The 15,042-nt window shown below is 38.3% G+C and overlaps 1 protein-coding gene across 2 annotated transcripts in view; it reads right to left on the bottom strand.

Annotated features, from left to right (window-relative positions):
* Positions 1-10,700, bottom strand: part of RCBTB2 (RCC1 and BTB domain containing protein 2) — a 32,447-nt gene extending 21,747 nt beyond the window's left edge. The window contains exons 1-3 of one of the 2 annotated variants that reach the window (XM_010400440.4): positions 10,597-10,700; positions 2,248-2,308; positions 172-330 (exon numbers count right to left, since the gene is read on the bottom strand). In XM_010400440.4, the coding sequence (XP_010398742.2) occupies positions 172-330; positions 2,248-2,286 (198 nt within the window). In that variant the 5' untranslated portion in view covers positions 2,287-2,308; positions 10,597-10,700. The remainder of the gene's footprint in view (positions 1-171; positions 331-2,247; positions 2,309-10,596) is intronic. The other variant, XM_010400439.4, reaches the window with a different exon arrangement.
* Between the last annotated feature and the right edge of the window lie 4,342 nt (positions 10,701-15,042).

Below are 15,042 nucleotides of genomic sequence, written 5' to 3'. Positions count from 1 at the left end.
TTTAATTTAAATTGAAAATGTTTCAGTAGCAAATGAAACAATCAGACATTTTTGCATGCAACTTTCTCTAGGTACTTTCTCTAGGTGTACTATCCTACTGCTGGCCTTCAGAATAACTTGATACATAACTGATTAAACATGTCATGTTCATACACACTCTTGGACAATTACCTCATCATTCTCAGTTGCATACAACACTTCATTACCAGCACTGCCAAATACACAGGCTTGGCGAATTAACTTGAGCTCTTCTGGGGAACAGAGAGAAAAGATCGGCCATTTCCCAACATCCAGCATCTTCAGGGCTGACAACAGTGTTGCCTCCAAGGCCTGGTATTATAAAAAATGCTATCAAATACTTGCACAGAGAGAAATGTATGCCTTTGCATAGTAAAAAATTAGATAAATACCACCACCTCCTTTTTCAGCCACAAACCAGTATTTTAATTCTACAATACTTGAAAGGAAGACATTAAATAAACAAACAAAATATATCATGATCTAGAAAGAAAGGATCTATATTAATGGAGAAAAGTACCATGTAAGAAGTTAAACGGTTGACTACATTCATACAACTTAAGTGCTATCTTACAGAATTCAATGTACAGGATTCCAATATAAAGTCTATATTCAAAATTTGAAACCTGTGTCTTTTCCCCTGGTGCTACAATTGTTGTTAAAATAAGAAACCATAAAAGAAGTCTGCCCAAGAATACACTTACCTTTGAGAAATATGCATATTTGTTCTCATGTATGTATTTTTTTCTACCTCCAACTCATACAAAGATGTGAATAAATTCTAGTTTGGAGTCAGAAGCATGTTATATCAGCCTTAAGAATTTTTCAATTAGTATCACTTACTATGAAAAAATATACACAAACATAATATTAGAAATCCAAAACTGAAGCCCTAAATTAATCCTAAATTAAATTCTTTAGACAAATAGCAGTTAATCACACATTTCTTTATTATATACTTCTGAGGAGGGGAAAGAAGGATTGGCCATCTTCACAGGAAAAAAAGTTGTGGTTTTGATCACACCAGTCCTTTCCCCATCTCCTCACAGCAAATAACTGACCAACTTCAGCCAAATTGGCAAGTGAAAGGGAAGTAAGATTCTGCTGACACAATAGGCTTAGCAGCAGGCAGCTGGACAAACAGACATTATGTTATGAAATAAGTCAGTGAGCAAGTAGGTCCAAGCTAATCCTAGCAAATGCTGTTCTCTGTGACACATAGCAGGGTCATAAGGGACGAAGGACCAGAATCCATATGGAATCAGTCTTCGTTCATCTGCTGTTTGCAGAGTAATTTTTCTATGTCAAGAGGCTACCATTTATTCTACAGAGAATTTTAGGCCCTCTTAAGATATGGATAAATACTGAAAGCATCACAGACTACTCTTCCAACTGCATCAACAAAACTGCATCCCACTTCTGCTCATGACTGAAGAAGTCTGAGATTCAAAAAGACAGTCAGGATGTCCTTAAATTTTACAGATTCCTTTATTGGAATAACATATTGGTTTCTTTACAATGTGGGCTCTAAATTCCAAGTGCTCAGTGGGTCAGAACCCATTCCTCTTAAATAGAAAAGTTGTTTTTCCTGTAACCTCACTCTACAAAGCATTCATGTCCTGCCCTCATAATTAACAGGTTAAAAAAACCCCTGAACTGTAGCATTTCTTAACACTAAAATAATACACTGAAAGAAAAAATCCCCAACTACTCTTATAAAAAGCACTCAAGGAAATACTTATGATACTGATCTTTTTTTAAAAAACAGAAAGAACCAAAACTTTATCAGACAAAAAAGTATCCATAATCTAAATTCTGTCTCTGGAATTATTACTTACACTCAACTCAGTAAGAGATATTCTTTCACCTTTCAAGACTTTCTCCCTTCATACACTTCTACATTATATTTTATTTCAAAAATATGAAAACTAGCTTGAACTCTTAGCCTACCAATATTTATATCCCATAAGTGACCAGTTCCCTCATTATATTGCACAAAGTCACGAAAGGCAGACTTAGACATGAATCTCAGATGCTGTATGAATATATTGTTCTTCTTATATTTTGTGGATGACTTAAGCAAGATTTCTTCTGCTAGTATCATTGCTTCTACCTATAGCTTTTGTTTTCTGTCCACCTTGAAAACTACTTGCATGTACTAAGCTACTGCTAAATGGAACCTTTTGAGCAGAGCAGTACAGAATTCTCAATACAAATCAACACTCTGACCTTGGCACTGACTCCTTGAGGAGGAGGTTCATCCTCCATATGGATTTGTATTTGTGTCCCCCTGCAGAGAGAGAACTGTGGTTAAAATCATCATATCATTTTGCTGCAACAATACTTTCTGAAACTATACACACTTAATATTAAGCCAGAACTATCTTCTTCTTTAGGGTGAGAAAACAAGAAATACAAAGCTCACTCAGTTTTGCTTTTATATACAATTGTACAATGATCAGTTAGGCAGACGCTGCTCTTCTGTATTCTTACCTAAAATACTAATCATTGGACAAAACATTTCTTTTAAAACAAGTAGGAAAATCAATCAGATTGTGATTGGAAAGAAAGATGTTTTATGAGCACCATACTCCAACGCCTTTTTATTGCAGTAAAAATAAATTGAAAACGTTGCTGACAGAATGCTTTAAGACATTTCTTTCAGCAAAGAAAAAGCACACCTCAGAGAATTCAATTTCTGGCTTAAGCTTTCAAATGCTCTTATTCCAGTTCCATTCTGAAACCAATGTTAGAAAAACATTTGTGTCTTTTCAGGTTTACTGAGACCTCCTAAAAAATTCATTCTACTTCAGAAAATATTGTCAGCTCTGTAAATTACCTGTATAATTTCTACAACTTACATTATCAATAGAAACAGATTTTCAGACCAGATGTTTCTTCACAAATATGCACAACTCTACTATCCTAAAATTATTGCCTAACATAAAGCCATGCAACTCTGTTTTCAATAAAACTACAAAAATGAGAAGCAGCTCTGAAGCTGTACAAGCCACTTTCACCGAACAATTATGGAAGTTGTACACATCATTTTCTTTGAGGTACATTGGTTCAGACATAGCTAAAAATCTGTTTACTTCTTACATAAAATTACATGTCTGTAAAATTCTGACTACAGGCAGAATAACATCCAACAGGCAGAATAACATCCAACAAACAAGTTACTGTTTCACTGAGTTAATTTTCAGAGTAATACCACACTAAAATAAGTATCAAATGTAGCTGCATGAAACTACCTTACTGCTAAACATGTCTCCTATGTGAGACTTCACGCCATAAGAACTAATCCAATGACACAAAATACCTCAAATTAGTATGACTTAAGTATTATAAATGTTAATGATTCAACAAATACAATGTAATTTACTGAATAAACAAACAAAAATTATTTTCCTGAAACAAATGAAAACCTGAACAACTACTGCAGCTCGACCACTGAATATGCACAACTGTTAAGCTTAAGCTTCAACAAAACCCACAAATCTACACACACAGAGTGTATTTTATACACCTAGTTTGAGACTTTAAATGATGAATTCAGCTCCTGTGAAAGTCCACATTGACTTTGAGCTCAAGGCTCAAACACACAGCAAACTGAAATAACTAGAAGCTAAGTTATATTTCCCTTCAACTGGAAAAGACTCAAGGGCTGACTCAGTTGCCTCCACATCAGCACCTGCTGCTATTTGAGATGACCTTGGGATCCCCGACACTGAACGGCGCTGGCGGATATGATACAGGACCCATGGGATATCCATGTATCCATGCCAAGCTTGAGCAGCAGCTAAGAACTAAATGGCACCAGACAGTTCTGCCTGGGCAGCTGAGCAGAGCCCTGAATAAGCACACACAGCCATTTATCAAGCTTCACACCTTCACGGAAATGCGGCAACTTGCTGAACTCTTGCGGTTAAGCAGTTTCTTGTTTTCTTCAACATACTTGTTCAAACATCAAGAATGCAACCAGTTAATTTTGTGCACATTATCTCTCTTTGAAGTAGAAACAATATGCCTAATCAAGGCCTTTGCCTGTACTACTGAACTGGTCGGAAGCATTTAATTTCAAGTATGCCAGTAGTCCTACTGTGAAACTGATTATCGAGGCTATCCAATATTTTGCAGCATCCATTTCCAGCATTCCCTAGCAATGCTGACATATGTTACCCACTTCTTGGGCATCCTTAGCCTACACTCAGGCCCCCAAGGGAATAATTACTAACTATGAATTTTCTAGGTTAAACAAATGTAGAATTCCGTATTTCCTTCCTCAAGCCACTTGATACAAAACTGATACCCATGATTCTTCAGGTTCTAGTACTTCTCTTCAATTGCATCTGTTCAGACAAATGCATAGTTTGACTTTAAAAGCAGTTGATTTGTTAGTATAAAGATACATTAGGATCTAACCACCTCAGTTACCTAATAGAAGGTGCTCCACTTCACCACTTTTCAGATTCTGCACAATTTTGTTCCAGCTTTTCAAGAACAAAGATCAGTTACATGCCCTCACAACTCAAAAGTTAGAACATGCTTTATCTTATCTAAAACGACAAGAAAATTACGCTGCAAATGCATTTTCAATTTACACTGCAAACAAGGACACCTTATTTCTGAGCAACCCCATAGGAGCACATGGGGTGACTCAAATTATGCCAGTTTATTCTTTTATTCAAATTCATGTCTTCTAATAAAAGTACATACTGAGTGCCACATAGTTGTATCTGCAAAGCTGTTCTTTTTAAAAACCTGTAATTGATTTAAGAGTATATATCCACCTGGGGATCCCAAAAATAGACGGAAAAAAAATTAGGCCTGTTTAAGAACCATTCTTATCCATATACCTTTAAAATACTAGCAATGATTCATATTGGCCTACTTGCAAGAATTTTCCTCCAGAAAAATAACCATTGTGAATACAGTCAAGCAAAGAAAAAACCAGTATTTTCATCAAAAAATGGAAAGACAAAAACCTGTATATTTGAGTAAATCAGGTACAGGAGAAGAACACATCCTAGTTATTTTAGATGACTTACTGGGTTTGTTCATCTACTAAATCTTATAATACGTGCATAACTGCTAAAACCCCTTACTTAGAAATAGCTAGCCACTACATTTAAAAAAAAATGCAATACTCACTTTAGAAAGTGAAAAGACAAGCAAGAAATATTTCTCATGCATGAAAACTTTTTATAATTTTCACTAGCTGTGTTTCCCCAAAAACTTCCCCAGTGCAACTCTAAAGGAGATAACACTATTGTAAACATCCATTTCTTGAGGACGTGCACAGCCTTTTGATACAAAAAATATTTATACCGAACTTTCACAAATCTCTTATCTGGAATCCAAGTACAATTAAGAATCTGGACAGCATACTCTGGCAGTCTGAGTTTTGGTTTTGGAAGCTGAAAGGCTTGACACTTATTTTGGTCCAGCCACAATAGGTCTTTGGGTAAGGCACACACGTTTCTGATAAGATTGAGTTAAGGAACATAAATACTAATCCTAATAGCCAAGCTCTATTAGCAGGCCAAGACCATTTAACCCTAAATATTTAAACAGGTTCACTGACTCATCTGAATGTAAACATTCTTGTATTCTCTCTCTAGGAACTTGGCAAGCAAACAAAAATTTTCAGAACTCCACTTAATACTTCCTCCCACTTAACTTGGGCATTTATGAATCTCATCTGCTGAATCAAAGGTCTGTCTGCAGCTTCTTCCCCAAGGACTCTAACCACAAGCTTAGGAAAGATTAGGAAGAAACAGTCACAGAGAAAAGGGACTTGATGACACTTTTAGAAAAGGAACCTAATCTCCTCTGATATTCCTGATTTCTCAGCAGTTTCCTACCAGAATAGTCATGACATGATGCTGACTTGTCCAAGCAATTTTGCAGGAGAGATCAGATCAGCAATACTGCCAACATGTACTCCTATTGAACAGGTCACATTCCTTTCTAGGAAGACTCTTTTCAAAATTATCTTCCTTCTTCATGTACAGTGAGATGTCAGTACTACACCCAGTGCTGACAATAAATTGACAGAACTCAGCTTGTCATTCATTCTTCCACTGATGTGTCATTTTCCACTATCAAGAAATTGCAGACCTTCAGAAACAGTGAGCGGTTGTTCAAAAAACTTCTAACTCCAACTAAAGCATCATCTTCTCTCTTTCCCTTCTTGCTTTATGACACCAGACTCTGAATTCTTTGCTCCTGACACAAGTTCCACTGCGTGCCTACACATTACAGAAGCAAATCAACACACGGTTTAGAGGCTAGATCCAAGAAACTCTTTATTGGCTCCATCTCCAGAGGCAAAACTTCAGTCAAAAGCATCTTGTCAGACACCACCTCTCTTCTGGCATGACATCCAGTTCCACCTGTTCCAGGTGGACATCCAGTTCCAGGGATGGACCTCCAGCATGACCCGACTGACATTTCCAGAGGTTCATATGCAGAATGCATATCCTAAGTGGTGGTAAGACAAGTGCTCATATTAAGTTTCTTAATTTTTCTTATTCCTACATCAGTTACTTTTTCCCCCTTAGAAATGAATATCATTGATATAGAATAGTGGATTGTTGACCAGCCAGAAAAAAGAGTGGAAGCAACTGGAAAAAGTCATCATCATACACCAGAAGGAAAATACTTAAAGCAGAAATAAAAAAACAATCCCAAATTCTTTTCTCATGCTACAAACCCTATAGTCAATCTGAAAAAATAACCCCACAGCTTTGGCTATCCATCTACTTGACTTAAAAAAAAAGATTTGAAGAAAGTGGCTGGCAACTACTAAGAAAGAGAAGCTATACAACAAACAAATGAAAGGCAGAAATACAAAGACAAGAAAATAGTAATGTTTATAAAAAAATTAAGCCTCCAGTAGACTTATTGAAATGTCAAAGTCAGCAGCTAAAAAAGCCTGCTAAGAAAATGTCAATCTAAACACATTTTCACTTAAAAGTATTTACACTTCTTTCTACACTTGCAAAAGTACCTTTTGGAGGCAAACAAGTGTTTCAGATCATGGAAACAATGCAAGAACTACTTTCAGTGCTGCAGTCATTTTGACATAATTAGTGGTTTACTTCTCCAGTAAAAGGAAAAAAATAAAATGATATAAAATATATCGAATATATAGAATAAAAAATAAAATTATCTCCAGACCTTGAGATCATCAATAGAATAATCAAACATTTTGTCAGACAGTCTCCTGGGAACAAGATGTCATTCCTGCATCAAAATCTAACCTAATGTAATCTAATGTATCCTAAATCTAACCTGAGATGCTATAGAAAAGCATCTGTTCACAATTTTGATGTGGTTAATCCAAGATCTTCAGAAAATTAACTTGAGAAGTTCCTTCTCTTTGCTGAATTGTTAGCCAAGCTCTACATACACTTCATTTCCTGTAATCCATACAGACACACAAACAAAATACAACTGATGCAATTGTTGGCTCTTGCCTACTTTATATTCTACATAAAACTTCATTTACCATACAACTGATTTGGTAGAATTGAAAACTTATCTTCATTTTGACCTTCCAACATGAGAGGCCACGGAACCAGCTTTAGGGAAACAAAATTAATCCGAAGATTCAGTTTAAGAAAAAAAAACTTTCTTAAAAATACTGACTATGCAACAGAACAAAACAATTCAAAATAATGCAATAAATACACAAAAAACTCAGCTATTTTTTATAAATTTAAGAAATTGTAGTACAGGAAATATTGAAGCTTTAAGAACTTAAGAAGCACCAACAGGTCAGTTGTTCAGGATAAAACATGTACCAGCTTCAGATGTCAGGTGGCATTGTACCTGCATGTGGGAGCCTGACAAAGTCAGAATTTAACTAGGTATATACATCAAACACACATCTATATAAATGCATATCTAAAAATACTATAGATTATACACATACACACACCACAGGTATTATATACCTGGAGCTAAGAACTCTGATCTTTAAAACTCTTAATGCTGTCTGCGTACAAGGATAGTGCATGTTATGTAAGAGAGACAAAATGGTAAATAGAATGTGTATGTGAAAGAAAAGTTACCCCACTTCCTCTACCAGTAAATGGCTGTTAAATACCCAAATGTACTGTTCCAGTCTTCTGATAGTGGAAAGTGGAACTGCTGAACATTAAGTGGCAAGAGCATTGGATCAGACATAACACACAGAGGTTTCCCAATCCTTAAAAAATAATTAAGAGATAAAATCTCATTCTTTCAAGGTAAAAGTTTGAGCATCTAACATTAAGTCTACCCACTGCAGTAGCCTCCTCCAAACTGCAACATGATACACATCATGATGCCAAGGCCATTTTACCTCAACTTTATCACCCAGAGGTCTTATTTCTATTACTGTTTTCACTTACATGATTAAAGAAGCTTAAAAAAACAATTGTCTGTAACTAACTCAGAATTACTTTTGCCAATTCTTACTGTGAAATTGACAATTTACCTCTTCATTTTCACTTTGCTTAACTATCCTTTTCCTAGTCTTTATTTCTAAAATCCTTTTTCATGGTTAGAAGTTGTTTTCAATAGACCTTTCTTAAAATTTTTTTGGATGTAAATTCCAAATGAATTCTACCTATGGCATAATACAGCTGCCTACCTTCTTTATTTCTAGGGCCCTCAGGACTCCTGTACAACCAACACCGCTAATTAATCCTCTTAATTTTTCCAAGTTTGCCCTTCTAAAACTAAGAATTTCAAACCTCTCTAGTCACCTATTTTATTTCTATTTATTTAATCTAATTAAAACTGTGATCCAAGACCCCAAGCTGACTAACGAACCACCTTTTCCCAGAATTTTCACACTGCTTAATTGAGAGCAAGTCTAAGACAATTCAGTGCTTATTTGGCAAGTTTACAGCAGTTGCATGTAAGATCATCTGGATTACTGCATGTCTAAATGATGCCACCATCTATATCTGTTGGTTGTTCAGCCTGGAGAAGAAGAGGTTCCAGGAAGACCTCATTGTGGCCTTTTAGTACTTAAAGGGGGCTTATAAGAAAGAGGGAGAGTCACTTTTTACACAGGCAGATATTGATATGACAAGGGGGAATAGCTTTAAACTGCAAGAGGACAGAATCAGATTAGATCCTAGGAAGCAATTCTTTACTCAGATGGTGGTGAGGGCACAAAGAGTTTGCCAAGAAAAGTTGTGGGTGCCTCGTCCCTGGCAGTGTTCAAAGCCACGGTATGGGGCCAGGCGCAACCTGGTCTAGTGAATGGCATTCCTGCCCATGGCAGGGATGTTGGAACCAGATGATCTTTAAGGTCCCTTCAAACCCAAATCATTCTGTGATTCTACAGTCTAAGAAAGAAATCCATCTGTGACATAATTCCTGAACAGCTTCTCTCAGTAAGCAATATTCTTATACAAATCCAACTCCCATGGTCTATAGCAGACATCATCAAAAGCTCTTATAATTTTCTTCTTTCAAAGAAGTGACTCTTTATCCACAGAATCTCTTTCTGCTATTTTACAGTCTGTCACATCATTCACATCCTGCATAATTCTGTCACATTTATTTCCTATACCAGGACAGTATTATCTCTTCTATCAACACTGAGCAGGATGATTGTTTCTAAATGTTTCCTTTACCCTGTGTTTGCTTTCACATCCTCCAACATGGAATCATAAAATGATTTGGGTTGGAAGGGACCTTAAAGATCATCTCATTCCAACCCCTACCATGAGCAGCGACACCTTCCACTAGACCAGGTTTCTCAGAGCTCCATCCAACATGGCCTTGAACACCTCCAGGGATGGGACATCCATAGTATCTCTGGGCAACCTGTTCCAGTACCTTCCCAATCACAGTGAAGATTTTTTCCTAACATCTGATGTACTCCCTTTCAATTTGAACCCGTTCCCCCTTGTCCTGTCACTACATTCTCTTGTAAATAGTCTTGCCCTATCTTTCCTGCAAGTTCCCTTCATGTACTGAAAGGCGCATCGATTCATCGGCCCAAATGGCTTCTGATGGTGCACAAGCATCACTTCCTACAGACCTTACCCCATTCATAACCTGAGTAAAACCTCTTTGCTGACTGTGCCCGATATTAGAATTTCACCTGCACAAGGAAACGCCACGAAATCCTCCCATCTCCCACACAATAAATAAACGGTGCTTGGTTTCCAAAGTATCCCTTGTTTTCCTTAAAACCGTAAGCGGTCGCCAAGCTCAGCTCGTCCGTAGTGCCGCCACCACCATCACACCTCTGCGCACCTGCGGGCAGCGCGCACCGCCACCACACAGATGAGAACTGACGGAAGTGGAGCACACACAGACAGACACACAGACACAGACAGACAGACACACCGCCGTCCCCGTTATCGGCCATTTACAGACCGGGTGCCTGAGAAACGAGGCCCCGGGGAGAGCAGCCCCAGCCCGGCCCAGCCCACGCAGCACGGGCGGCCGCGCCCTGCCCCAGCCCCGCTCCCCACTGACGGCCGCCCAGGGAAGGGAAGCACAAGGAAGGGGGGGAGCCAAGCCCCTTCCCTCCCCTTCCCACCCCCGTACTCCGCAGCTTACCTTCCTTCCCCGCAGGCGGCGGCGGCCGCGGCTCCTCCCCCCGCTCCAGGGAGCCAAGGGAAGATGCTGCCGCGCTCAGGCGCCTCCTCACCGCGGAGCCGGGGAGGGAGAGGGGAAGGGGAGGGAAGCGGCTGGCGCCTCCCAGGGATCCACCCACTGCAGCAGGATCCTGGAGAGCGGCGGCTGCTGTCCTCCCAGCCCGGCGGGGGTAGGGCTCCCCGGCAGAGGGGCAGTGCTGGCTGCCGGGGAGAGCTGCGGGAGAGGCAGGAGCACTCCCAGGGCCTGGCCCTTTGTGATGACATGGCTGCTTTGGGAAAATTCATGCTCCCCAATGCACGGAATCAAAGAATCACAGAATGGTTTGGCTTGGCAGGAACCTTAAAGATCATCCCGTTCCCTCCCCCCCCACCATAGGCTGGGCTATCTTCCTCTAGACTAAGCGGCTCAGAGCCCCGTTCAGCCTGACCTTGCTGGATCTCAGATGAGTGTATAAGAATAATCATATACGTGATTATTTCAGCCAAGCAGACAGTGGTAGCAAAACCCAGTGGAAGCTGAAGCTATTAATTTTCAGACTGGAAGTAAAGCAAAGAGTAATTGTCCCCTAGAACAAGTTTCATCTTGGGCTGTGAGCTGTGTATTGATTCTTCAGTGCGTATTTTAAAACAATATGCATATTTTAAAACAATGTTTTTCTAGAAGTTATGCTCGATTTGGCTCACGGAAGTGCTATGTACTGCATCAGGCTGAAGGTCGCACTTAGAAGCAGTGGAACACGTGGTGTATTCGATCCTCTGAAACAAAATGCAGTTTGATACAGTGAAGCCCTTAAATCTAGAAGCAATAGATGTAGATCTCTGAGCAGAGAAAGTGCATTCTGGAACATTTAGCTTAAGGATTGAATTCAGTGAACAACAGCTAAATGCCAGAGAATGTAGAAGTGAAAAAGGCTAATTTAATTCATGAATGTGCCAAGACTGGAATCAACAGTAATTAAAAGGAAATTTGCATCCAGTAATTAGTATTTTTTAGACCAGCTATTAGGATGCTGCATATAATGCTACTATGCATTTTGATAGGGACGTTGAAAATGGGATATGGTGAATGAAGATGATCAATGATTTGAAAATAAGAGACAGAGGGATTATTTGTTTAGCTTATTGAAAACAGTTTAAAGGTAATTGCAGTTTATAGGTTCCTTACAATGAGAAAATATTAGGTACCAAATGGCGTTTTAATTTAATGGAAAGAAAAAAAGCCATTATAAGAAGCTGTGGAGAGAAATTAAAGCCTCAGGAGTTCAAACCAGAAATGGTGCACAAATTTCTGACGGTGAAAGTGGAAAGTGGCCTCCATTTTTTATGCCTTCAAGTGAAAACCTGATCCAGTTATTTCTGCCTTTTCTTACATGCCATTTGTTGAACTCCTGTCTCATTTTCTTCCTTTCATTTGAACTGTCCCTGGGTTGTTTTTCTCCTTTCCTAAATGCAATGCCAAATTTAGAACTCAGAAGCAATGAATGGAAAGGAATTGGAATGGAAAGGAATGCTCATTGCAGGGGGGTTGGACTAGATGACCTTTAAAGGTCCCTTCCAAAACAAAACTATTCTATGATTGTGTGATTCTAGTATTTGCCTGTCTCATTTTACAAGCAGTTTGTAGGTCCTTCCAGTATTTCAGTTAATGACTAGGATGATATTCATTCCATTTTTGTTGGACATGAAGCCGGGAAGGACTGATGGTGCACGGCAAGGCTGTCTAATTTTAGTTTATACAGTAGCATCACATCATTGCAAAACAGGTAAACCTCATACTGGGGCATCCAAAAATAGTATCTTAAGACAGAAAAGGAACATTGCCAAGTTGTGAGAAAATGCTACTGCAAAGAGCAAGGAGAATTTTTGATCACTGCATGATCAGGAACAGAACTGAAGTAAAGGAGATTCAGCTTTGGCAAGAGGGAAAACTGCTCTCACAGTGATAATAAGGAAGTTGGGAATAGATTGTCCAGTGAGGTTGTAGTTTCCATGATTTGAAATTGTAGACCAAAAATAAAGTAACTTTTGTTGATCCTAATTCATGTAATGAAAATTTATCAGATGATCTGTTGAAGTACTTTCCACTTTTAGGATTATATCGTTACCTCCATTATAGTTTCCGTGTACAGGAAATGAAAAAAAAAAAAATTTGCAATAAAAGGTATAGAACCTGTAGTTAAAATAGGAACAAATAGCAGTTTTTAATCAAAACAAAGTGTCTTTCATATAAATGTTGATTAATAAAAAGATTATTTCACAATAACCTAATAATTCAAAATACTCGAGCAGTCTTAGTGGCTCAGTTCCCTTTAAAAAGCCATTAAGGTTCACTGTTCTTTTTTGCAGGGATGAAATATTTTAAGAATGGAATAACAGACTACAGGTTAGATATCACATGGCTGATAGAACAACAAGTCTAGGAAGAACCATCTATTTTGCTTCTATATTCAGTAATGTCTGATAGGTTGATGCTGACAAGTCTTTGTTGATATTCAGATGCCATCTCTGTTGTGATTTTGTGATACTACCCATTATGTTTGCAACAAATCAGGATTTTTCGAGTTTTGAAAAATCATGATTATGGAAATGTAAATCTTCGTTCTTTTTATTTTAGGTAAGCATTTCAACAGATAATCGCTGGGTCCTCTTCACCTTGAGTATCATTCTTTTTATGCCTTCAATAGTAGTGGTTTTCAGCCTAATTAATCTTTTTTGATCTTTTCCAGATATTTTAACAGAAATACTGTTTCACTATTAGTCTCAGGGAGCAAAGAATTAAGGTTCCACTACCTCCATGATTACATTGCTTAGATTCTACCTATGAAAAATTTGCTTTAAATTATTTTTTAGTCTGTGAAATACAAACTTTAGTGATGTCCATGTAACTTCTGAAAACAGTTTTCTTTCAGAGTTACATCATACTATGTACACAGGAGAAAACAGGACAGAAGCTAGATCTGTGACTATTGCCATTTTCTATAAGCTCTGTCATTTAATTCCTTGCAAAGATGCTATTTCTAGCACCATAGATATTCTTTTTCCCACAAAAAATGTTACAGACAGGAAATGTTTTGGATAGTGTAAAAACATTTCCTGATAAACATTTTATCACAGCTTGATAACCATTTCCTGTTGGTAGGATTTGTTTTAACTATTGACATTTTGTTTGCTTTCTTGCTATAATTAACACACATATGGGATCTGGCTAAGTGAGCTCATCCTGTTAAACAAAGGTTTTGACAAGTCACACATTTAATTATAATGTCATGCAAGATTTTATATTGTCCATTTCCCTTCATTTCAACTTCGTCTGGAGCAATTAATGAAGGAGCAGTAGGCGTGCAGCATTCTGGGAACTGGGAATTCCCAGAAGGGTGGGGGTTCCTCAATATTCCAAATAGAGCATTGTCTGCTGTGAGCTCAGTGATTTCAGTAAGCTTCCAAAATAACTTTAGATGAGAAGGTGGGACTTCATGGAGGATCTTGTTGTTTAATACAGACTTGGACTTGAATTGACCTGAAGAATACCAGCCAGAAGAAATTTGTCACTTTCTAAGGAGATTTAAAGTATTGTCCTTGCAAACTAATATTAAAAGGAGACTTCATTCAAGAACTGTACTCTATGAAAATACCTTTTCAGTCAGCAGAACCACTTTTGGCATTTTTGTAGCTACCTACTTACTTTATAAGTGGTAAGAGTATCACGTGCATACAGCTCAGTCTGGTTCTCAATCACACAAAGATTGGAGGCGTTTTTAGCTATGCCTCTACTAAACAGCAGATGGCCAGGACACAGCCTCTCTCCCTGCCTGGAGGCATAGCCTAGCTCATGACCATATTATTTAGGGCTGTATTCCCCTTAAGATCAGATTGGCCAATCAATACCATCTCAAATGGCCCTGGAGCTCCCCTGTGCTGTTTGTCTTCCTGTGGCCTTCAAACATATCTTACTTATGTCTGTGGGGTTTTTTATTCAGTCCATTTTATTTGAAAGTGGCTGTTTATTACCTTTTGTTTAAAAGTTTCAGCTCCACAGTTTTCTTTCCCACAGATTTTTTTAAAAAAAAGCTGAATTAGGTCACTTGAATGAAAGCATGTAGTATTTGAGGGTGCAACACCTGCTGAGATAGCACTGAGGGAGTCTGTAGAGAGCAGACTTGGAGCAGGGTTATCCATAGAGCCCACTGGAAATGGTGTTTAGCATGCACTACCCTTGAACTGCCCTAGTTGGCACAGGCCAAGTCTGCTGGGAAGTCAGCTAACCAGCAGTCTGGGTGATCAGAGGTCAAGTAGTCAGGCATGATGAGTTTAGGGAGTCTAAATAACACATTGTCTTAAGCTTTATTTCTGTTAGAAAAGTCAGAGGAAAGAAGAATCTGGAGGTCAAGTCTTTGGGAAAAGCCTACAT

The sequence above is a fragment of the Corvus cornix genome, chromosome 1 (genome assembly GCF_000738735.6).
Source record: "Corvus cornix cornix isolate S_Up_H32 chromosome 1, ASM73873v5, whole genome shotgun sequence".
NCBI lineage: Eukaryota > Metazoa > Chordata > Aves > Passeriformes > Corvidae > Corvus > Corvus cornix.
The sequence above is the reverse complement of the archived record's forward strand: the minus strand, read 5'-3'. Positions and strand labels throughout refer to the sequence as shown.